Source organism: Podarcis cretensis (genome assembly GCF_951804945.1).
Source record: "Podarcis cretensis genome assembly, chromosome: 11".
NCBI classification, from domain to species: Eukaryota; Metazoa; Chordata; class Lepidosauria; order Squamata; family Lacertidae; genus Podarcis; species Podarcis cretensis.
This window is the reverse complement of record NC_137180.1, coordinates 45,588,612-45,614,727: the sequence shown is the minus strand read 5'-3', so window position 1 is coordinate 45,614,727 and position 26,116 is coordinate 45,588,612. Positions and strand designations below refer to the sequence as shown.

The 26,116-nt window shown below is 41.5% G+C and overlaps 1 protein-coding gene across 1 annotated transcript in view; it reads right to left on the bottom strand.

Moving 5' to 3' along the window:
* HCN1 (hyperpolarization activated cyclic nucleotide gated potassium channel 1) overlaps window positions 1-26,116 on the bottom strand; it is a 190,020-nt gene that overhangs the window by 24,974 nt on the left and 138,930 nt on the right. Inside the window, exons 5-6 of the mRNA XM_079994786.1 lie at window positions 11,605-11,751; window positions 2,326-2,566 (exon numbers count right to left, since the gene is read on the bottom strand). Of these exons, the coding sequence (XP_079850912.1) occupies window positions 2,326-2,566; window positions 11,605-11,751 (388 nt within the window). The remainder of the gene's footprint in view (window positions 1-2,325; window positions 2,567-11,604; window positions 11,752-26,116) is intronic.

Sequence of the window (26,116 nt, the reverse complement as noted above, 5' to 3'; positions counted from 1 at the left end):
GGAGAAGCTGGTCTATTAGAGCACATGGGGCGCTGTCCCACTAAACTCAGCTGGCCTCACCTATCTGCCTTCTTCCTTACAACCAGCTCAGAGGGTGGCTGTCAGGGACTGGCTGCATGAGGAATGGTAGTGGGCATTGCCGGCTCAAGAGCCCCCCAGGGATGAAACAGAAGAAGACGACCTAGACCCAGGACAGTGATGGTAGGACACAGGGGACCAGTTCGCAGAAGGGACAAGCTGGGAGATGCTAGATGCAGGAGGGCTGAGTGATCAGGGAGGGGGGGCGTCAGAAGAAGGAGGCCCTTTCAGGGCAGGGTTCGAGGCAGAGAGTCTCAGTGTGAGTGCCGACTCAGACAGGGAGGGGTCAGAGGTTGCCCCTGCTGCTCAGGAGCTGGACAGTTCCAGTCCTGCTGGCTCTCCTCCCCCTCTGACACCCTCCGCTCGAGGAGAGTCCAGGACATTGCTGAGCAAGGGGCCAAGCAGGACAGGCACAGAGAAGAAGTCCACCCCCTCGCCGCAGTCTGTGGCTGCTTGGGAGGGATCAGGAGTGAGAGGCTAGAGGGGGAAGGCGGAGTCAGTGGTCAGTTCCAGCAACGGTCTTCAAGCTAGGTGAGATGAGCCACAGGGACTCTGCTGTGTTGTTTACTTTCTGTGAATAAAAGCTAATTGCATTCCATGTCTCAAGTTCTTTCCTGCTCTATGAATGATTTGTATTCGCCTGACAGCTCCTTGACTGCCTATCAGTTTCTTCCTCCCACAGCCTCAGTGTTGCCCTTGTAGAATTCAACAGGGAAGACGATGGGGTCAAAACTAGAATGGGCACCATGTAGGAGATTATGCTCTAAGGAAGGCTAATATTGTGTGAGTTAAAAATGAAACATACAGTGGTACCTCTAGTTATGAACTTAATTTGTTCTGTTCTTAACTAGAGGCGTGCTTTTGCTAATGGGGCCTCTTGCTGCTGCTGCGCCGCCAGCACACGATTTCTGTTCTCATCCTGGGGCAAAGTTCTCAACCAGAGGTACTACTTCGGATTAGCGGAGTTTGTAACCTCAATAATCTGTAACCTGAGGCATTTGTAACTCGAGGTACCACTGTACACTTATCAGATTCATTATCAAAATTGGGCGGTTTGGTGCGTGCGTGTGCTAGATAAGTTATATTGCTCCCTTCTCTTAGTTAGAAGCTATTGAAACTTATAAACACAAATGGATAGGAGACTTGACAGGAAATGGCAAGCCTATCTCTGAGGTTTAATAAAAATGAAAGCATTCAAAGATTAAAGCTATTTCCATGCAAAATAATATTATGCTAATTGAATCTTTGCACACCTAGTCTCTCCTAAGGCATGGAAAACATTTATTTGTCATTAATCCTAAGTATAATCAAACTGAAAGAGAAGTTGCTGCAAGATTGCTCTCTCTCCCCGCCTCAAGAAGTTATTACCATGTTGACGTAGGAGACCGTACTATCTAAAGAACAGCAATACCTGTAAGACATCTTTCCCTACTGCTCTGAGGAGCTTCCAGATCCACTGTCCTTGCTGCCACGCACCAGCATATGCAACATTAAGTATGGTCATTGCATACAAACAATCATGAAGAAGCTAATTGGTTGTACTGAACATCACATGGGCAGTATTATACTTGTGCAATGGAGCTTCCCTTTCTTCTCTTCCCTCTTAAGCCCCTTCAGCTCCCAAATCTGCTCCAGAGAGTCCCCCCAACATTATAGAGCAGATCAGAGGACATGGAGAGCTTCCTGGGGAATGAGAAGAAGTGCCATTGTGCATGTTCCAGTGGTACATAAAGTACAGTTGGAAATAACCCAATGCAGGTCCTGCCATGTCTCTTTTTGTGCCAAATAGACATCCATGTGCTCTGTGACTGCATATAAACAGCATCATAGTGAGTTCACACATGCATTTGTCAATGACAGCAGCATCAAGCAATGACTTTTGAAGACCACAACCAGTCATTTCGTATCAACCACTGTCCCCCCAAAACACAATGTTTTTATACAGCATTAACTTAAACATTTTTCTGTGAACCATTAACCAATGAGCAATCAAAATGCTGTGGAAGTGTGAGTGAACTAGCAAATCAGGACACAGGCCATCCTTCTTGGCAATTTAGCAATGAGTGCAGTAGAAAGCTTTCAGATGAGTTACTGTATCCTGTTGCCACAATCCTTAAGGAAGGAAGAGAAAATATACCCAACAGATGTGCTATGTTGTCTTCATAACCTTCCTGAATCCAAAGGGTTTAATCTGCATTCACTCCCTCTATATATAAACCTCAAGGCATGCATTTCCTTTGTACTCACCTCCAAAGTAAGAGCCATCTGTCAACTTCATCTCTTTACTGGATTTAGTGATAACACCGGCAACCCCATGTTGAATGAAATACATCTTTTTCCCCACAGCCCCTTCTCGGATAATGTAATCTCCAGGCTGGAACACCTCAAACCGCAGCTTGCTCAGCATAGCCGTTACAAAATTTGGGTCAGCATTTGCAAAGAGAGGCATTGTGGCGACAAGCTTCCGGCAGTTAAAGTTGACAATCTCCTAAAAATGGGAGGAAAAATAATTGGGGTCATCACAAAGGCATGTTCAGATGGAAGGAAATTAAATGGAAAAGTGAGAAAGACACAGAATCATGTGGCAAGATCAAGAGGCAATCTAGTTCAGACATCTAGCACCACAAAACTATATACACACAGCTACTTGACTGGCAAGGAAGAAGTTGAAGTTAAAAACACAATGATTCATTAGGAGTGTCTTCTGTGTACACCCAACAGAAACGAGTGGCAGCTGTGTTAGGAGCAAATATGTGCTTTTGTGCATGCCTTGTTGATTCAGATTTGCCCAGAAGTACTTCCTGGACTGTGTATGTGCAGGTGCACTTATTTCAATGCAGCAACTTTACCAATGAAAATCTTTTCAAAAAAATAATTGCCGATCCAAAGAAGCAAGTTGTCCAGAAAAAAGGCAGGAGGACCAACAGGATTTTGTCACCTCTGCAAACTCTCTTTCTCTTTTAAAAAACTGCATCAAACAAGCAGCAAATACTACCTTAGCAATTACCACTGTGTGGATAGAAGATAGAAGCAGTCTGGGGAGTGATTAAATTATGATGATGGCTGCATCCCACAAGCTGGTTAAGTGGGAGCAGTGGGACTTCAGTCAATTTAGTCCTTTTGCCTACAGAACAGAGCTAAAAAGGCATAGTGGTATGAAAGGGAAAAGCAGAACAGGAATCAAGTCATTCTAAGCCCAAAATGCATGGAGTTGAGGACATGGAGTTGCCAACAAGGGACGAGGTATGCCACTCGTCCTGAGGACATCTAATATGGAAAATGAAGACAAAACAAATTGTTCCAAATTATGCTTCTTTCACAACCCTGCTGCTTGGATAAGGAAGGTCAAGGATAATGTGTTCGTCATGATTCTGCAAACCACAGGATGTGGCACTCCCAGATTTCATTTATGAAAGAAAAGGACATGCTATAAAAGGTACACGGAATTTCTAGTGACAGCACAGAAACCAGAGGAACTGCTGAATGTGTGGATTTCTAATAGTTCCAGGTTGAGAATCTTCATTCTTTCATTACATTTTGGGGCACTTCCAGACTGCCAGTTTTTTTGTGGGAGTGATTCAAGCACATACCCAGAAATCAATGTTTGTGGAATTGAAGTGGATTAATGCAGTCTGCTGCCCCAGGACAACAAATTCACATTAAATAATAAAAAAAAGGAAACAGACTTTTTTTGCAGGTAGGAAAGTGATAGAGACGTACACACAAAAATATGGAATCTATGAATTATTAAAAATCCCCATGCAAACTGTTGTATGCTGCTAACAAATCAGATTGAATTGATGGCTACTGGCCATGATGACTATGTCCTGCCTCCACAGTGAGAGGCAACAATGCTACTGAATGCCATTTGCTGGAAACCACAAGGGGGGAGAATGTTCTTGTGCTCAAATCCTACTTGCAGGTTTCCCATAGCATCTGGTTGGCCACTGTGAGAACAGAACGCTGGGCTAGAGGGGCCTTTGACCTGATCCAACAGTTTCTTCTTAATGTTCTTCTGTCCTCAGAACTCTCCCAAGACCACGGCCCTCACCAGCCCTGCTCCTGTCCTTCAGGAGATTTTGCCTGTGTCCTTCAGCCTTATGAATGTCTCTTGTTTGCTTTGGTGGTGGGTGGAGAGGTGTGTATACGTGGATGGTAGAAGCCTCTGCCTTCTGTATGAAAGGAATGTAGCCTACCGTACAAAGGTAAGAGTCATAGAATCATAGAATTGTAGAGTTGGAAGGGACCCTGGCGAGCATCTGATCCAACCCCCTGCAATGCGGGACTATGCAACTGTCCCATACAGGGGTCAAACCTGCAACATTGGCATTTTCAGCACCACACTCTAACCCAGGTTCTCTCAACCTCGGCCCTCCAGATGTTTTGAGACTACAATTCCCATCATCCTTGACCACTGGTCTTGCTAGCTAGGGATCATGGGAGTTGTAGGCCAAAAACATCTGGAGGGCTGAGTTTGAGGAAGCCTGCAGTCTAACCAATTCAGATCCATGGATCTGCCCGCTTTGGTCTTTGTTTCCCCACCACCACCACTGGTGTGTGGCCCTGGAAGTTTGCCTAAGAGGCAATGTGGCCTGGCTCCATCTCCTTAAGTAACTCATGTGGCCAGTGAATCTTAAAAAGAACATTCAAATGACTCAAAGCCAAGGCTGGCTAATTTACGGACCTATTACAGCCTGACATGTCTTTTGTGGTGAAGAGCATTTCAATTACGTTTATCTCACCTAACTTATAAATTAATTATGAACCAAAGATCATTTCTGTAAGAAATAAGACTCCTCTGCCTTCGCCAAGAAGTGGTTTGAATTATTCTGAAACACGCCTGCATGTTAATCACCGCTTCTGCGATTCCACCAAAGTTGATTTTTATAGTGCCTGAGCAGTCTTCGAGAGCCGGACACGAGGTCTAATCTCTTCAAGCCAGTGACTCGGATGCTGCTTATCGGCCAGAATGACCAAGTGCCACCATCTGGCTGTGGAAGGGGGACATCAGGTCTCCTGGTGTCAGCCAAGGTGGAATGATGGCAAACCTTGCGAACTTACTGCCCAAGGGGCAATGCAAAAAATGTTGTAAGTGTCAAGGCACAGTGCACTTAACACTTTGGAGCTAGACAGATAAACACTGCATTCGAATAGAGTTTAACAAAATGTATTTAGCGGTTTTATGTTTTGATTTTGTTCTGTGAAGTTATAGGGCGGTATATAAATTCAATCAATCAATTTCACATTCACTGCTCCACCCACTTTTACTTTTGGCCTTGCCTGCTACTGGGATGCAGCCCTGGAACATTGTCAAGAAAAAAGTTCAGCCCTTGATCTGAGAAAGGTTGGGTAGCCCTGCCCTTGAGGCACAACTAGTGCCAAGACTTTGGTCATTTCAACACTAGGTGACAAATCCCTCATTTGCCCAGGCTTTTCTTTTTTTAAAAAAAGTCATTAGGAATTATGTTGTTGCTGCAGATGAGAAGCCCAGGTTGTGCTTCCTGGGTATTTTTAATGATGCTGCTTGTTTGTTTTTTAAAATTGCTTTTATAAAGCTGTGCTGAATCTGGTTTCATAGTGTTCTCTTTGTTGCTATTGCTCTTTTATTGCCGCACAATCTACCCTGGGATCGTGTAATGAAGGCCAACCTAGAAATCCTCTTGCCCATCAATGAATAAAATATATGAGCAACTGGGAGAGTTGTTCTTGCTGGGTACAGCTAGCATACAATACATAAATAAGTGAAATCACCATTAAGAAAGAACTTCTGAGCATGATGGGAGTACCACAGGGCACTGGAGAAGACAATGGTGGGGGCTTGTGGATTTTTCATTTGTCTGCTTTTGAAATGGATAATATATTCTGCTGCTACAGAGTGTACTGCTTGAGAGCTAAACGTACGTTCTGCCAAAACAGTACCAAGACAATGGAAACTTGGGGATAGCTTGACCTTAGCCACACCCAAAATGGGCTAGCAAAACCGAATCTTAACTAAATCCACCCCTGCCCCACCCTTTGCTGTGCTCTGTGTTCTTAGGAATACTCACATAAGATGAGAGGTTTTTGTAACAAATCTCTTTTTACAGTGCACGAAAGGTTGAAAGCAGGGAGGTTATATCCCAAATACCAATTATGTTCTCTGAAAATGAAGTGTCCCAATGTTCTATATTCTACAAGGAGACGTGATCTGTATCTATTTTCAGCCAACGTCTTCTCACACTACGATCTAAAAATAGGCTGGCTCTGAACTTTAAATAATGGCTCAGAAAGGGTATTAACCTCTTTCTCACAAGTTGTGTTTGCTGTGCTGCTATAGCTCTGTCACAACTTGCATTGTAGAACTGTAGCTGTCTCCTACCTTGGAAAAGCAACCGGGCTATAATTTTCTGGGGCTGATCTGATCTGATCTGCAGAGCTACAATGGAGCATGCAATGGCATGCAATGGGAGATGCTGAAGTATCCAGTGTAAGGTGTCCAGAATAGGTCTGCCCTACAATGCTATGTATTAAGGCTTTGTCATGGTGATGCAGAAATAATACCATCCAACTTCTAGTGTGTCACTTCTTAAGGATGGGGAGAAATTTGATTCAGTTCACATTTGATTTGCACTTTCCAAAACAAAGCGGGAATGAAATACAGCCATCTTTTGAAATCCATTCTTATCTGAATTCTGCAGTGCAATTCTCCAGCCAAATAATTACATAAATGTGTACATTGGGGTAAAGCACTCATAAACACGCATATACTATTGAACATAAATGCATTATTTTTCTTTGCAAAAAAATGTGCAGTTTTGGCAAAATGTCATGCATACATTTACAATATAAAGCTACACTACACTCTCATGAGGACTTTTTTTTTAAAAAAAATCACAACTGACATGGAAATGTGGAGAACTGAAGGTTAGAAAATTGAGAAACCAAAATTGACCAATTTAAACTTCCGTAGTCACATCTAACTGTTGATGAGGCAGACTGGATTTTGATCAAAGTGTTGCTTTCCTATTATACTTGGACATGCAGAGAATCCAAGTACTGCTTAGAAAACAGAACTCTGCTGGATCTCAGCCCTCAACCCATTTCCCTTGAAGATGGTTTGGAGGCTGCAGCTGGTGAAGAATGACGCTGCTCAGTTATTGAGTGAGTTATTTCCCATGATCTGGGTGCCTATTTGCTATGGAGTCTACTTTAAGATACTTATTTTGTCTTTGTTGTTGTTGTTTAGTCATTTAGTCATGTCCAACTCTTTGTTACCCCATGGACCAGAGCATGCCAGACACCCCTGTCCTTCACTGCCTCCCACAGCTTGGTCAAACTCATGTTAGTAGCTTCGAGAACACTGTCCAAACATCTCGTCCTCTGTCGTCCTCTTTTCTCCTTGTGCCCTCAATCTTTCCCAACATCAGGGTCTTTTCCAGGGAGTCTTCTCTTCTCATGAGATGGCCAAAGTATTGGAGTCTCAGCTTCAGGATCTGTCCTTCCAGTGAGCACTGAGGACTGATTTCCTTAAGAATGGATAGGTTTGATCTTCTTGCAGTCCATGGGACTCTCATGGATCTGCATGGTTTGGGATCTAAATGGTTTGGGATCCAAGGACCCAACTGAGTGCCTCTCCTAATATGTGTCAGCCTGGCAGAAAGGATCTGTGGAGGAGGCCCTCCTTATAATCGCACACCTGAGAAGTGGGGGTGGGGACCCATTGTAGCACCTTCTCAGATGTAGTGGAACTCCCTGATTCTGAAGGTCCATTAGGCTTCTTCCTGATGTTGGGTCTATAGGCTGCTTAAGAGACATCTTTTCACTCAAGCCTTTGAGTGCTCGTGCGAACAGCTTGATTTGGTCAACAGTCTGTAAGGAGTATTTTCTTCCTGCTGTTGGTTTCCGTTTTCTGTATTTCAAATATTATTTTATATATTTTTGTAAGCCACTCTGAGATTTTGTTATGGAGAGCCATATAGAAATGAGGAAATAAATAATTTTTCCGTTGCTATAAATTGGCTTAAATCCTCTTACTTATGATGATGATTATGATGATTTATTAAATTTCTATATTGCCCTTCATCTGAGGATCACAGGGCGGTTTACAATATAAGAACACAAAAATACACAACATTTTAACATACTAAAACAATATCCACCCCAATTTAAAAGGCCTTGTTTAAAAGGATTTAAAACAATTTAAAAGGATTGTTTGATAAGCCTAGGAGAAGAGGAATGTTTTTGCCTGGCAATGTGTTATGAACCAGGTTAAGTTTCATTTGGAAAGGTAGATTCAGGATCTGAAGAGCTTTTGTAAGCAATCTGTGTAGCTGAAATGGTTTGGTGCTATTCAATGGCCAGATGTGATGGGGGGTGGGGGTGAGGAAGAGATTTGTTGCCTTCAAGATGGTTGAAGTCTCACTCAGAGAGACCTTTATATTTACTTTAAATTTGTAAAATAGTTACAAGGAAGACTCAAACAATTTGGGCAAACAATTATTTTAAACCCCCAAAACAGATTACATCTTTCCCCACGTTTCTGATTAGAGGGACAATTCCACCAACAACTTAATGGATTATACTGTAGTGTTGTGTACTATACAATAACTATCTTATTATTCGTAGAAACAGTGGCACACACGGTTCCCTGCACAGCTTTGAAGTTTCTTCTTCATCCCCATGAAACAAACTAATGGAACCAATTATAGCCTGGGTAATAGTCAGGCACAAAAATCTTTCATCATATTCAAAGTGTCAAGACTTTCTTTTCATATATTTTTTTTTTTTTACAGGAACTTGGAGCTGCTTTAAGGAACTGCAAAGAACACTTATCCGACCGATGCCATCCCACTGCATTACTTGTTATTATCTGCAAGAAGCAAGTACTGATGCCCACGAAACCCCTGTGAGCAAGGTCAGCTAGTGGAATGCTATTCTCCAGACAGTTTAACAATAAGGCACATCGCCGGAGAGAGTTCCTGGCATTTTTTATCCTAGCGTTCATGAGTCTGGAAATCTTATCACTCGGCAATGGGGCACTAGTCTCTTATTGTCCCAGTGTTATTTTTTCATGTCCCTCAAAACACAGTTGCTTGCTGCTCTTCAGCTTTCCCCCTTAATTAAAAACAACAACACACACAAATCTATGGGATTAGCTGTGCATGATGCTAAATGTGCCACTGCTAATCACATCTGGGTTTGGGTTTCTTTTTTGGAAGGGAGTGCTGAATCTCAGGACCAGCCATGGCCCTCAAGTAATCTCCCATGACTTCACATCCTGCCTGGACTTAACTTCGCACCCATCTTGAATGTTTTTGCCTAGCTGGAATGAATCCTTTGAATGTCTCTTGGTGGCACAAAAGATGGAGATTGGTCTCTGTGTGTGTGTCACCTAATGTACAAAGGGAACATTCACATCTGCTCCCAACAGCGCCAGCCCAGAAGGGAATGTATGAAATAAAAATCTGCTCTTGCAGATTCACGCCTAGATTTTATTTTATTTATTTTTGTCCACCAATCCTTTCATTAGCATTAGTATTTATTTAGCAGCAATTCTTGGTATGGCATTTTCAGTCAATGCTTGGCTCCACACATCTGCTGGTACTGAGCCACCCGCAGTTCATTCAACTGCTTCCAACTTGTCAGCATGACCAAGCCAGTTGCTTCTGGGCTCAAATAATAACCTGGGTGTCTCAAACATCCTTTTTTTTTTCTTCCTCCAACATATTGTGCAGTATTCCTCATTTTGGGATAGAAAACAGATTGTTTTCCATCCCCATCCTATTAAACATCATTGATGGCACATGGAAATTTTAAATTTAGGGAGACATTTGTGCCAGCATTTGTAGGTTGAATTGTTGTTGTTGTTGTTGTTGTTACCCCACCCACTATCCTGTTCTTAAGTAACTTGATCAATGTCATGCCTGTTCATAACATGCTCTTACAGTCGGCTTTGTCAAGTTTCCACAAACATAATTAAAATCTCCCATCAGTGATAATTATGCACTGTCATCAAATGATTGCTGTAGTCCTCATCCTGAGCACAGTCCTGTATTTTAAAGTTTTTATGCAGTTTAATTTTTTAGAACAACTGAAATCACAATGCAATTACAACAGGAACAGCAATGACCTACTGTAGTTAATGCTACATAAGCATTTCAGTTCTCTTGCTCATATTTTCAGAAGCTCACCTCTTGAGTAAAGCATTTGCATGTGTTTTTGTTAGCTCACTCATATATTTTTTCCTAGGGTCAACTTGAGGGGAAAAATATGAATTGTTGCTCCTTGTGTGCAAGAGAAATACAATTTGTTATCCAGTACATGGAAAGTGTTGTTTGGAAAGGTTAAAAAATGTTGGCATTAAGCACTATCAGGCATGGAAATTTTAGCATTTGTCATTCCATATCAGAACTTAACAATTAATGAGCATGACATTTTGATAATGCTAATAGCAAATTCATGCTTATAAACAAAGAAGGAATTTATGCTGCAGTCACCATTAGTTGGATAAAATGCAAAAATATTGAGCTTGTCGAAGCTGCAAAGTGCATTATTTGCTGGGTAAGTTGAGATGACCCAGTTCCACTTGGTTCTCAGTACTTTGTGACTTCAGAGTCTATTGACCAACCCTGCTAGTAAGGTGAGACTTTCTTTTAGAGAAGCTATGCTGATTCTTCTTCAACAAGGGCTGAGATTCTCCAACCTCTTTCATACATCACTTTTAACCACCACAGCTGTGCTTAACTGTAGCTTAAAGGCAAATGTACAGGGAGGAAAGAATGGCCATTTTACTTTTCTCCAGCTCCTGTTGCTGCATCACTACTGGGAGCTAAGCCATTCTGTCCATTAACATTCTGTCCAAACTCAGGTTCATGGTTTGTCTCCACCAAACAAACCACAAGTAGCAGGCCAAGGAAAAACAGCTTGTGGTTTGTTTGCAGAGAGATAAACCATAATGTGGATGTAATGCTGAGCCAAACCATGGCTTAGTTCCCAGTAGCGCAGTACAGAGGAAAAAGCAAAGAGCAAAGCAGCGAATATATTTTTTCTCTCCCTCTGAACTAGCACACTGTATGTTCACTTTTAAACCACTGTTAAGCTTGTAAAGTGATTTGTGAACCTGGCCTATTTTTTAAAAAGAAATCTGGTCTTAATATTGTTTTCCTGGGTACTAGGGCGGAGTGGAGGAACTGGGATGATGTTTGCTGAATTTTCCCAGGTTGGTGGTTTTTCAATCCTCTTTTTAAGAAGGGTGGTTTTAGCAATACATTACATAATAACTGAAATGCCATAACTGAGTTGTTGAGAAGCAAAACAGAACAGTAAACCATATTTTAAATAAACACATCATCGCAATAACTTTTTAGTTTGCCTCTTGTGTCTAACTGGAGACAAACTAGCAAAGTTCTCCTGACCCAAGCCAAATTCAGAAAAACTTCAGGGGCTCTTTAAAGCCCACCTAAAATGAAGGGTGTACTTTTCATGCACCTGAATTGTTCTCAAGCTCAGAATGAGGGAGAAACCCTCTCGCAATGTTGACATCCTTACCTCCCTAAGTGGGTCGTTGAGTTCGTTGAGAATGCTATCTTCATCGAAGATCTTTCCCTGGTAACGGTGTTCATAATAATCATGGATCTTCTGGCGCATATCGGCAGGTAGTTTATGAAACGACATGTACTGTTCCACTTGCTTGTACTAGAAAAAGAGGAAATGTAAAAAAAAAAAGGTATATTAATGCAATAGGCTTTTAAAATATAATGGGGAAAATCCATAATGAGTGAATTACTAACATCATAAAAGAAAAAGGCAAATGTGTGGCTATTAACAGAGGGAGTGAAAGGATAATAATAAGTGGTTTCTCCCTTGCTTTGACACTGCACAAAGTTTTGAGGTGATAATTCAGAAAAGACTTTTTGTTAGCGCACTGTGTGGTCAAAAACTTCTTTCTATATAGCTTGGCTTTTGAACTTTTCCCCATGTGGGAAACAATGGCCTCTTGCATTGGACCCATGGCCATTTGAATATTTGCCATTGAATGCCAGAACTCTTCACATGAGTCATGTTCATGTTTTAGAGCAGCCCCACAGTTCACATGGGATCCCAGTCACGACTGCTGGGCCTCACTAGAAGTCTAAAAATGACCTGGAACACATGTTGTCTTTTCCACCAGCTGAAACCACTACAGGAGAACATTGGCAGTGATGGCTAATGTGTTCTTCAAGCAAACGTATCGTCTGTGAGACCTGTGACCCAATGGGTCCATGTGCCTGGCTGTTAACCAGAAGGTTGGTGGTTCGAGGCCACCTGGGGACAGCTGCAGGCACTATTCCTGCACTGAACAGGGTTGTGTTGGATGCGCCTTGGGGTTCCTTCTAACTCTGCAGCTCTATGTCAGTGATCATTCTTGAAGTGATACTTGAATTTGGGGTGCCCTGACTCATAAGAATATAGGAAGGAAGTCAGATCAAGCACAGTATCGTCTCCATTGGCTGACAGCACTTTTTCTAGGATTTCACCACACTAGGAGAGCCAGTGTGGTGTAGTGGTTAAGAGCGGTAGTCTCGTAATCTGGGGAACCGGGTTTGCGTCCCCGCTCCTCCACATGCAGCTGCTGGGTGACCTTGGGCTAGTCACACTTCTCTGAAGTCTCTTGGCCTCACTCACCTCACATAGTGTTTGTTGTGGGGGAGGAAGGGAAAGGAGAATGTTAGCCGTTTTGAGACTCCTTAAAAGGACTGAAAGGCGGGATATCAAATCCAAACTCTTCTTCTTTCAGATAGGGATCTTTCCCAACTGCAGATTGAATTTGGGACTCTTCCATGCCACATATCGACTCTACTACTGAGCTGTGCCTTTCAGCACATACCACATTAGCCACTAAGCTATACCAGATCTGTATAAAAAGGATAATTGCATTCTCATAAATGCATCAATTATAATAATGTATCATAATTATGTAATATAAAAGTATATATCTGGGATAAAATATGTTTAGAAATGTGTATATTGAGACAAAAATGTTGAAAATACATATTTAATCCTTTAAAAATACATATTTAAATTTAATGTAGAAATAGGATTACATGGATTTGTGAATGAATTTATTTCTATGGAATGGAAAGAGACTGATACATCCATTCTTACCTTCGCCCAGCGGTAGCTGGAATTAAATGCTGGTTGCAGGTGTAATTTTCGCCATTAAGTCTGTGAGGACTGAGGAGGATTATCTGGCTGTTGCATTCAGTTCCCAACCCCTGGCCTAACCGTCCCCCAACATCTGAGATTCCTAATGCCAATGCTAAAAACAACCATAGGAGGGATGGCATTTCAAGGAGCAATCCTGCTTTAGTCCAAACATTATAGATTTTAGAGAATCAGGGGAAGACCACAAGCAAATCATGTACAGTACTCACTAAAATGATTGCTAAAAAATTACTAACCTCACAGAGGGATGCTGTAGAAATGAAAAGGCTAAAACATATACCGGTATATTAAAATCTGCATTTTCTGCTGCCTGAAAAATGCAAGCTGTAAACAGCAAACACAGTAGAGCTGTTTGCTGACTCATCCATAATAAGATTTATTTTCAAAAGGGATTAAACCGAAAGGTCATTATGAGGAAGGTCACTGTTTAGTCCTCAGCACCAGATGTTATAAAATCAGTATATTTGCTGTCAGGACATTGTGGCTGATATTGCACTAATTACTGGGGATGGATAGGCTGGCTGATTTTGATTTGTACATATGAGCCATGTTTTGTGGTAAAGGGTTTTTTTGGGTGTAGGCAGCTAATTCAGGAAGATGAACCTGGTCCGCTTGCAAAACACATGAGACCTACTACCAAGGTTATATGAGAGAAGGTGAAATAACCAATGGTGTAAGATTTTCATCTACGAGCCCTTCTGTCAAATACCTTTAACTGAATGCTTTTACACTAAAGAAGTACAAACATTTCCTGTATGAATCAGTCGAGTATGTCCATATGAAAAGCTCTTCATCTATGCAAACAGAGAATGTCTGGAAATATTCTCCTTGAAAAGTTCCCAGCAGTGGCAGGTAGGGAAGGAATGGGTCCTACAACAGCCTAACCCCTAGATCTTTCTGAGATGATCTTCAGCTGGAAATACCTGCCCCAGAGACTTCTCTTTTTATAAACTGCTTTGAGGTTTTTGGGTTTTTATTTTGTTTTTTACACTCAAGCATTGTACAGTGGTACCTCAGGTTACATACGCTTCAGGTTACAGACTCCGCTAACCCAGAAATAGTACCTTGGGTTAAGAACTTTGCTTCAGGATGAGAACAGGAATCATGTTCCGGCGGCGCAGCGGCAGCAGGAGGCCCCATTAGCTAAAGTGGTGCTTCAGGTTAAGAACAGTTTCAGGTTAAGAATGGACCTCTGGAATGAATTAAGGACTTAACCCGAGGTACCACTGTATAATTTTTCATGAAATAAATAAAATAAATTCTGAAATCCACCCAAAACTGAGTCCAAGGCAGAGAACTTGGTGCAATCTGTCAGAGTAAGAATGGATTGTCAGCAGTGAACACCAGACTGGTTTAATATCCCTGATACATCAGCTCACCTTACTCCTATGTTTCCAACTGAGGAGTCAGAATCAGACACCAGAACAGGAGGGGCACAAGTTTCCCCAATCCGTGCCTTATAATCTTAGGGAGTTGGGGCTCCAGGTTTAAAGGCTCCTTTGGACACTGCATAGCAAGAGCAATGCTGGATCAGACCAAAGGCTGAACCTGTTCCCACAGTGTCCAACTAGATTCCTATGGGAAGCTCACAACTGCCATTCAGAGACATGCCACCTCTGATGCTGGAACTAGTACGTTGGCATCATAACTAGTAGCTGTCAATAGTCTTGTCCTTTATGAACATGTCTAAAATACTTTTGAAGCTACCCAAGTTGGTGGCCATCACTATAACCTCTGACAATGAATTCCAGCTTAACTGTGCAGAGTTTAATGCTGGCCTTCACACCAAGAACGCCACTCTTATTCACAGAGCCCCTGCAAGGAGCTATCCCAGGTACTTCAGACCTTGTCACTGGTTGTTGCACACATTACCCTATCCATTTAACAACCCAGCTAATTTTAGTCAAAATCATCTTGCTGCTGTAACCCAGCTACTCCGGCTCCTTCTACCTATTCCTTCTTGCTTCTGTTTAAGTGTCCATATTGGCGTGCACATGTCTTTTATATCTCAGTATCAATACACAGGTAGAAAAGGTCGAGCAAAATGGCACCCCAAAGTTTATAGTTCGGTTATACCTGCTTAAAGTAACAATTAATTGATAATTCAACACACATGTACACTTCAAACACATGGTATGTTGAAGAAAATTATTCAATTAGTCTACTGAGCAAGTGAACCACAGCATGAGAACATATAGGACAGGACCAGGAAAAGCCTGTATCTGTTGGTGGAGGTAATATCTGGTCTAATCACCATGACATTCAAGCTTTGACCACAGAATTAGTGTTTATAACTTTTCTTTTCCTGCTTGGTTCCCCAGAATTTGACCTTTACAAGGCAATGTACGCCTTTTTCAGCTGCACTGGTAGCATTCTAGTACATGACAGTCCAATTAATTGCTTCTGCTTAAGCCATGCCTTTTGTACTCTTATCCACATTTCTGCCTCTTGGCAGATTACTGACCTAAGAGATTTGAATTAATACACTTTAACAAGTTCCAATCCTAGCTTTGACCCATTTCCTTTCCTTATCCTTTGCATGAGTCGGATAGCCAGTCCCCTGTGCATTGATCTGTGATCTTCTGTCACCTGTTCAAATCCTCCTTTGTTGCTTGTTTCTTTGACTGCGCTCTGCTTTGCAACTGAATAGCCTTCGACCCACATTCTTAGGTGAAAGATAAATAATAAAGGTAACAAAGCAATTCGACTTGCTGGAGCCAGGTCTCAAAAGACATTTGTAGGTATTATACCTCATTTACTATTTTGTTGGCCAACCTAAAAATCTTTTGATCAGCCTCAGACACTAAGAGTGATTAACCTGAGATTTAATGACACCAGTTTTAGCTATCTGTTCAAAGTCTTTTGGGTAAATTGCTAGGAAAACTAAGGACACTATCTAGCTAACTTGTTCAATCAGTGCAACAATTTCCACTTGATCAATGGAACCCACCCCCCTACCTTGCAGTCCTCCCTAAATCTGTTCTGGGGGGAGAGGAGGGGGGTGGAAGTTCCATTGTGAGTGCGTACACACACACACACACACTTTTTACCATTCTCTTAACCAAACTATCTGTTGTTCAGAAGTGCTACATATGACCGTAATCTCCCAATAAGCTTCTATTGTTCTTGATGATTTAAAAAAACCAATTGGTTATGCCCCCTCCCCAATCTGCTGAAGACTAGGCATGAAGGGAGTTGGACTCCAACAACATATGGAAAGCCACAGGTTTGCCACTTCTACTTTAAATGGATCACTATGTTCACAAAGACAAATCAACAACAAAGAGGCTGCACAATCACATCAATAAGTCCAGGTCACATCCTGCCAATATGACCAGAGTGTATTGATGGCTAATGACTGTAGTTGCTTCCCTGGTTCATGATGATGGTGCTTTCATTACTTAATACCAAGGTATGTTAACAGCAGGATTTAGGAGGAGTTTTCCAGCCTTCAGTCAATGAGTTTTTGCAGAACACTTTTTAAAGATCAGAACTCTACTTTTTCCTGCTCTTGGAAGATACAGAATAAAATGCATTCTTGGGTGTATATGCCCTTCATATGCAGCTGTATCTCACTGGATAATTTGTGCTTTAACAAGTCTAGTGTTCACAGAATTTACAACCCATATTCTGTTCACTGGGGAGAGTACTTAGGACTTTAACCAGCTCCCAGTGAGAGCTCAGTATATAGCCTTCAATTGGCTAACAAGTCAGATATTTTAATGCCCAATTAATATCCCTATTGTTCTGTTTAAGAGGTGAACACTGACCCCAGGTATCAGTTAGGTGGGGAATGAAAATAATATCCTGCACTGAAAGTAGGACATGTCACACAGGATTAGCATCAGATGTGAGGCCAGGTGCTGTTGTTGCTGAGCAAATGCTCTAGTATATGTCTCACAAAGTCAGATTATAGGGGATACTAGGCCATCTCAGGAGATAAGGTGCCCAGGTGGCAATGGGTAGGGCCCTAACATTAGGGAAGTAGCCTCGCTTGTTTTCCTTTTGTGGGAGTTGCCTATTTGGGAGAAATGGACACAAATAGGCAATTTAATCCACATTAGACCCCGGTGAAGAGGAAATTGGGAAAGTAGCGAGTTGTGAGAAAAAGAGTGAAAGAGACTTTGAGTAAGTCCCCTACCAAGCTAAGTCTCTTTCTCTCTTTTTCTCACAACTCGCTTCTTTCCCAATTTCCTCTTCTTCACCAGGCTGCTCAAGCTATCACCAGCCTTGCTGTGGCCAGGAGCTAGCCAGCAATGCAATGTAATGTTCACTGCTAATGTAATGAACAGCATTTGAAACCCAGTATGTTGACCCTGATTACTGAATGGCACAAACCCTCATTTGCTTACCTGGTAAGGATCAAATTCATATGCTGTTTGGTAAAACAACAACAACAGCCCCAAAACCCTTAATTGCTAGGTTTATTTAATGTTATATATGTTCAGTTTTTCTCCCAATTCAGGAATAAGGAGATCTGTACAGAGCTGGGCCTAAGTGGGATGCTTTGATTTTATGTGTTGGCTACACGCGCTGTGGGTTAAACCACAGAGCCTAGGATTTGCTGATCAGAAGGTTGGTGGTTCAAATCCCTGTGACGGGGTGAGCTCCCCCTACTCGGTCCCTGCTCCTGCCAACCTAGCAGTTCGAAAGCACATCAAAGTGCAAGTAGATAAATAGGTACCACTCCGGCGGGAAGGTAAACGGCGTTTCCGTGCGCTGTTCTGGTTCGCCAGAAGCGACTTAATCATGCTGGCCACATGACCCGGAAGCTGTATGCTGGCTCCCTCAGCCAATAAAGCGAGATGAGCGCCGCAACCCCAGAGTCGGTCACGACTGGACCTAATGGTCAGGGGTCCCTTTACCTTACACATAATTTGCAGGTGTTCCTTCTTGAAGAGAATTGAATGTTCAACTGTGGCTCCAAAGTTGTTTCATGGCGGGTGTATCGGAATAGAACCTACAACACCTATTTGCCTGGTTATGGGTTAGAAGACTGTATGGGATCCTGTTGGGTCTGTCTAGTCCAAAATCCTGTTCCCACAGTGGTCCACCAGATACCTATAAAATCCTGCAAGCAAGACATGAGCACAACAGCACTCTTCCATTTGTGATTCCCAGCAACTGGTGCTCAAAGGCCTATACCTAGCTATAATGAATAACAGGAATTGATAGTCTTATTTTTCAAAAAATTGCCCGATCCTCTTTCAAGACTACCCAAAAAGAGGCCAAACCCTGAATTTCAGCTTTGTTGACTGGCCCCAGGAAGGCCATTATGGAAGGTGGGAAAGCTGATAAGGATGATACCTGAAGACACTGCTCCGCTTCCATGGAATTTCAGCATGAGGTGGGGGTTTTTATTACTTCAAAGTAAATTAAGTTATGAGCATTGTGTTCTATATTAAAAAAAATAAAATAAAGCAAACCACTGACTCCATGGGAACAGACCGAGGACATGAATCTTCTTCAAAAAATTCAGTCAAACTTAATTAATTTCTCAATCATTGTAACTGAAATGCACAATAGTAAGACATTGTATAAACTGGTTATTGAGATGAAATGTTTAATTACTGAGCAGAAGTTAAATGGTATTATAAAAATTCTTGGAAGGTAATTAGTAAGGGGTCCTGGATGAGGGAATGAGCAGGCAGACATGGCAAGCAGAAGACTGCTCACAGTGCTAAAAATAATAACTGCATTTCTCTGTTGAGAAAAAAAAGGCAGTGAGGCCATCAAACCACCTTTGACAAACAGTTACAATTATTATTAGCTTGATAGCTCTAAGTATGTGCATAGCCTTCCTGGCAGAAAATAAACCAAGTAAGATGAACCCTTTTGCTGAGGGAAGGGATGGGAAGTGAAGGTTATTTTTTTTTTGGGGGGGGGAGTACTTGGAGCGCATGGTAAAGGTTCACATATAATGCTAAACCATGCCTAACTATAATGTCAAGCATAGTTAATAAACCACAGCTAAAACAGAGACACTTGGCAGACAATCACTTAAACCTTAGCTTTCACCACAGAATAGTTAATAGTACCAATGAGAGCAGCCGAGCCCTGAGAGCAGTTTAATTCTTTTGCCACTCTTCACTCGCAGCTCTGTAGCTTTTGGGCAGTGACAGTCCTTCACCATGGTGGGCAGTGACAGTCCTTCACCAGGATTTGCACATAATGCTAAACTATAGTTCACATTAACTAAGCTTTATAAACCAGCTATAAACCTTGGTCGACAAGTGGTTTTTGGCCATAGTTATTATATAAGCCATAGTAAAGCTGCTGTGATGGGTTTGCGCATACTGCTAAGCCATAGTTTAGTGTTATGTGAGAACCATGCCTTTCTGTGATAGCCTAACTGTTAGCCTGATATGTCAGTGCATCAGATGACATGAAGTCATCTAGTGGGGTGGGGAAAAACATACCTCATTTCACATTCAGTCAGTCATGAACAAGCTGTTAATCACCAAGTAGAAGGTATTTTGGCTATACTTGACAAATATCCCACAATTTAAAGAAAATGACCCCTCCTGTGCTAAACATAGCTAAACATAGCCGGCATATGTCCAGAATTTCCTGGACATATCTGGGATTCATCCGCTGAAAATACTGCCCAGGTGGAATTTTCAGAAATTGGTTAAAATGTACAGGAAAATCTAGGTGTATGGCAGCTCTTATTGGAAGTTTTGATTTTTGTGTGAAATTTCTAAAAACATTCTTTTAAAATATCTCAAAAACTATTTTTTTTGGGGGGGAGGAGCTTTTGCTATTATTACTACTAATAAACACCAAGGTAAATAAATATAAGCAACCTTCTTATTTTCCTTTACTGTTCAACAGATGGTACTATTAAGAATCCCAAGGCACAAGCTAAATAACTGTATCTAAATAGCACTGAAAGAGAACACCCATTAAACCCAGATGACTAAAAAAAAACTTTTAAAATCATACTGAGGTTTTTTTTGACATTGATCATGCATCAGCCACACCATGAAATGGTTTTGATTACTCACATTATTTCACCCAGAGTGACATGTACTATAATTTCAGCTATTTCTTAGGCTGAATCAGTAAAATCGTTTTATATGAAGAACTGATTGGAGGACTGTTATCGGCCAAATGGTATAGTTATGCCATTTAACTGTGACTCTCAAAGCAATGGCCTGGGATCCAGACTCACTTACAGTACAATCCTAACAATGTTTGAGGTCCAATCCCCAAAATCTCCAGGTAGGGCTGGGAATTTTTCCTGTCTGAAAACCAGAAGACCACTGCCATTTTGTGTGGAGAACACTGGGCTACATGGACCACTGGAAAGATTCAGTATGAAGTAGCGTCCTGTGTTTCTAAGCTTTGTCCTCTAGCATTGCTGGGCAATGTATCAATACAACATCTAAATTGGTTTGAAGTCCACATCGTGGTAATGGTTTCACAATATCCAACATGACAATATATCATGAATCATGATGTGTGTGTGTGCAGGGCTGGATTTAGGTTTGATGAGGCCCTAAGTTACTACAGGTAATGGGGCCCTTTATATGTCCAGCTGTCCTTTGTCAACAACAAATTGTCGCTGTTTTTTGCATTGAATATATGCTATATGGTAATTTATGGATCTAATAGGTATCTAAAGCCATTTGCACATGTTGCCATGCAGAATGTAGAAAGAAGCAGAAGAAGAGTTTGGATTTGATATCCTGCTTTATCACTACCCAAAGGAGTCTCAAAGTGGCTCACATTCTCCTTTCCCTTCCTCCCCCACAACAAACACTCTGTGAGGTGAGTGGGGCTGAGAGACTTCAGAGAAGTGTGACTGGCCCAAGGTCACCCAACAGCTGCATGTGGAGGAGCGGAGATGCGAACCCGGTTCCCCAGATTATGAATCTACCGCTCTTAACCACTACACAACACTGGCACCCTATATATAGAAATGAGCAAACCAGTGATATTTTAGGGAGCAGGCTAGCAGGCGGGGCCCATTACTTACATCATAGGAGCCTACACCACACAAAACAAAACACTGTTGCTGTATGTAGGTTTTATTTTGTTTTTTATCTTGTATTTTGGAAATGTACATCTAGTTTTTTTCCCCTTTAATTTTTTTTGGGGGCCCCAAGAGAGTGGGGTCCTAAGCTATAGCTTGTTTAGCTTATAGGTACATCCAGCACTGTGTGTGTGCCAAGTAAAAATGGGGGGGGGGGGAGACGTGAAGCGGGTCATCGTGATTCCTGCAGCCCTTGTAGCTTTGTACTATAAAATAACAGTTGTAATGTAACTAAAGTAACTAAAGTAACTAATGTAACTAAAGTAACTAAAGTAACTAGTAAAGTAACTAAAAATGTGTCAGTTTTAGACTGCTAAGTAGTAGCTGTTGCCCAGGACATTTAGCTGATTTATCATGATGTTGAAAACCAGACATCTCTCAGCCCAGACTAACATAGGGAATGGCAGACTCATAAAGTGAGTGACTTCAGATATTCTGCTTCAAGCTCACTCTTACAAATGATTGACTTCTTGCGGGAATACTGTAAACACTACGGTGACTAACTCACAATAGATCTCAGCTCTTCTCCTGTGAACTGGAAAATTGAGACTTGTGATTTTCTGGTTCATGGAAAAGAAAGGGCAATCTAGTGTGAATTAAGCTGCTCCAACATCACACTGCTAATGGAAACAGACCACTAGCATGAGAAGGCATTTTGTGTGATTGGTGCTAGCTAGATTATTGCAACTGATTTGTTGACAGCACTTTCTTGCTGCAGCCTTCGCCCATTTTACTTGTTTTTCTTTCTGTACAACTATAACTCACTCCAATCACCTCCTATATGGATCCTGCTATGTTAGAAGAAATTAGTTACTGTACCGTGATTTGATTCTAAGCCTACCCAAGGCTCCTGCTTTAATGGAAGATACTATTGGCAATGAGTGAGTCTTTGTATACACAGATGTATTTTCAGTTATTAATATTCTTCTTACATGCTTTAAAGAGTTGGTTTAATATAGTATAGGTCTTTAAAGCAACTTTTTCTCTTCCAGGGATATTTGGTAGCATTCTTTATAATCACACGTGTGTACCATATTAAGTGTGGATTGCTCCACTATAACTCATATTGTCACTTTCTCCTACTTATTAATGAGACACTCTCCTTACAGTAGGGCTTTTACATAAGGGAAACTGCCTGAGGTAATTTATCATAACTAAGCTGACACAACAAACTCATTTGCCTTTCACTTTCTCACCTTCCTTGTATTCTCTCCTTGCATTTCATGTTAATTATAAAGTATTATGCAGCTGTACTTAAGTGAGAGATGGCTTCCCACTGACATTGTCATGTGGCTCAATGGTCCTAGGACCAAACTTAACACTGCTGGAAAGATTTTAGGGCTTCCTTTGTTTCTGGGTGTTTTACGGTCACCCAGATTTTGTCCACTACACATCAAAGGGCAAATCCCACCAATAAGTGTCATTATTTTACAATCTTCCATGCAAGTGTCTCAGAATTTGCATAAGGTTTGGTCCAGACAATATCTAGCATCTGATTCACTCTTCCTAATGACATCAATGGGACATGACCTCCAGAAATTGGTCATGTTACTTTGTTCACTGTGTTACACACACACACACACACTGCACAAAAATAAAAATAGATGCATCAAAACACTTCCCTGGTAAAAATCTTTAGACTATCATAGAGATTTTTTTTTTACACACTGTACTTTTTCTACGAAGCTTTCAGCAGATTTCTTTTGCTGTGTTTCCCCCTGCTAAACTGCCACAAATATCGATCATGCAATATTATATTTTGTTTCATCATGCATCTTCAATAGCATCAGAAAGCTTCGATTCTGCTTTGTAGGAGATAAGGCACAGGCTAAAGGTGTCATCCATGGAACACTTCTACCGGAAATATTAACTATGTGCTCTCAGCAGTCAACAAGAGCCAGCAAAGCACACCAAGGATCAAACTAATGCTTTGAAATACAGAAGTGAAAAACAAAAACAAATTAATACTTCAGTGAACCCAGCGATATGGATCACAGTATTGCTTTACACGTGCATGCACACTGAGCGGAAAGGGGTAGAGGAAACACAAGATTTTCTACCAATCTCTCAGCCTGTCAAATGACAGCAGGGAACCCACAGAGGGCTGGTTAACACACGTTTATCGCTTGATGATTGCAAGGTGATGACCTGCATATATGGATCAAGCCTTCATCAATGTTATCACAAATGTTTTTCTTTCCAGTAACTTGACTCTCATTGTTCGAACATATGCAGTTATGAATCATGAAGTATACAGTTCTCTAGCATGGAGCAATGAAACGATAGGCATGCCATGTATGGGGTAGAGCTGAAGGCCTCTAAGTGCTCCTTTATTTCTCGTTATTGTACTATCAATGTTCAGGTTGCCTCAGATACCAGTTAATTCCAGACTTTTTCGACCTGGGATCCTCCAGAGGTATGGGACTACAACTCCCATCACCCCTGATCATTGGGAAGAATAGGATTTATAGTGCAGCAAAATCTGAAGGGCACCATAGTAGCTACTCTTGGTCTGTAAACCCCTGGTTCCAGTCTTAGCAAATGTTTGATATCTGAGCACTCAATTTCTGGCTGGAGAGTTTCAGGATGGACTTTGCTAAAGCATGACGATTAGTATGTAAATATTCAGCAGTACATCAGAGAATTATGTATAGAGTTGTTCACACACTGGGAGGACTTCCGGGTTAGCGCTTCCGGCAATGGCGGAGATCCTCCGAACGGGAGGAACTTGCTCCGTGAAAAGTAGGGTCTGAACCGCCACGGTGAAGGCGGAGACCCACTGAAATCACAGGTGGAAGAAGTCTGTGAACTTGGGATTCGGCTGGCACCCTTTGCGCCTCCTCTACTCGCAGGGAAACCCTGTTTTGGGGATCTGGAGCGACGTGGGGTGAGTGGCGTGGTGCTTTGAATCGACTGCTTCTTTCACGGAGTGAAGCCACATTGCTGCTGATGGAGAGCGCTGACTTTTTCCTGTGGACAACTGGACTTTAAACAACAACCCGTGAGTAGTACGGAAAATTGGATCTTAAATACCTTAATTTGACATCGAACGGGGAAGGTTCAAAACAGGAAGTCCGCCTTCCCCTTTTGTAAATAGACTGAAGCAAAGAGCTTACAAGTTAAGGTCTTGGAAAGCCTTATGTAAAGGACTAAACTTCCATTGATTGAAATTATTAGACCCCCTTGGAAGCAGGAGAAGAGGGGGGAAATTTAGGAGCATGTATCCTGCAGGAGAGAGTGATCAGAATTAAATTGCCACTGCTCTGAACCTGGGAACGGACTGACAGTGATTGACGTTTTGGGAGAGTTCATTGACAGCGAAGAGAACGGATGTTGACTGTCGGTTGAATAAGAGAAATATATTGTTTCCATTGTCCGCTTCTGCGTTTAAAAGGGAGGAAAAGTAACTGAAAATTGAAACCAACTTTACTTTTTGAACTTTCTTTGAAAGGATTGATACAAGTGGAGACTGTTTCCCTCTAGAGGGAGCTTTTGAAACTGTTACAAGAGTGGAGCTGGGAAATCTCCAGCTGCTTGATAAGAAGTGTGGGAACTAGAGATTGACCTTGGACATTTGAGAATGTCGACAGGAGAAGCCTTAGTAACTGCATTTTGCAAGTTACTTTGTTGGAAAAGCTTCATAAAAAAATGGATGCTATGATTACTAAAACTGACATTTTGGGACCAAAAGTGAGCACCAATACAGAAATTATTCAGGATATGACACAGGAATCTATTTTAGCAGGACAAATTGTTGAAAAGGAGAAGGAGAAAGTTGCTGCTGTCAAACCTAAAGCAATACAAGGGGGAGCCTGAGTCTTACAGAGGCAAATCGAAGACTATAAGTTGAGGCCCTTTATGATTGAAACTAGAAAAAGTCAGACTTTGAAGATCGGAGCCTGGCCTGGACTGGAAAAGGAAAGTTGGAAAGATCCCTCTATGCAGGGATTAATTGACTTTTGGAATATGGACTTGGGTCAGGAGGAGATTGGAGCTCGGGGGGCCTTTGGAGTAGGAGGAATTTTGAAATATGCCCTGAAATACTTTATGGATCCTAGCTCTAATTGTGGAAATTTGGCTGACCTGTCGAGAGGGAGTGGAGGTGTCGTTGGATTGGAGTTTCCTCGAGATCTGCTCTTTAGCATCAAAGAATATGAAGAAGAACTGCAGAAGGGATGTGGAAAAGAGTTAAGAGCCTCGGACATAAGATCTCCAGGTTGATGGACTATATGGAGTGGACGGAAGTGTCTGGCAGAGCCTGAGACCGGGGAGAGGAGATGGTGGAAGAAGATTGGAAGATTTAAAATTTATATATAGAAATATTGTAAAATTAATGAGTGACAGGAAAGTGTTGGAATGAATTTTTTATGGCCTTAGTAGAAATGCTATAAGGAGTTAAGCTTAAATAAGTATACTAATTTTAATGGAAATAAGATTAAAAATATGTTAAGACATTTATATGATAGAAAATGGAGAAAGATGGAAAGGAATTGCTAAAACAATTAATGGAAGTGGAATACAAAGAGGGAGGTGAGAGGAGGTTGATGATATAAGGGAATGAAAGTTAGAATATGGAAAAGGTATGATGTATGTTTTTAAATTGTTTTTGTTTTATTTTGCTTATGTGTTGAGGTTGTGTTTTGTATGGTTTATATTTTGTATTGTATTGTTTTATTTTTTCTTGTTCTTGTTCTCTCCCCCCCCCTTTTCTCTTTTGTCTCCTTTTCCTTTTTAAAAAAGTAATAAATATTATTATTATTTTTTAAAAAAATAGAGTTGTTCACACACTGGGCTACCGAGTTTTCAGCATGTAGTCTC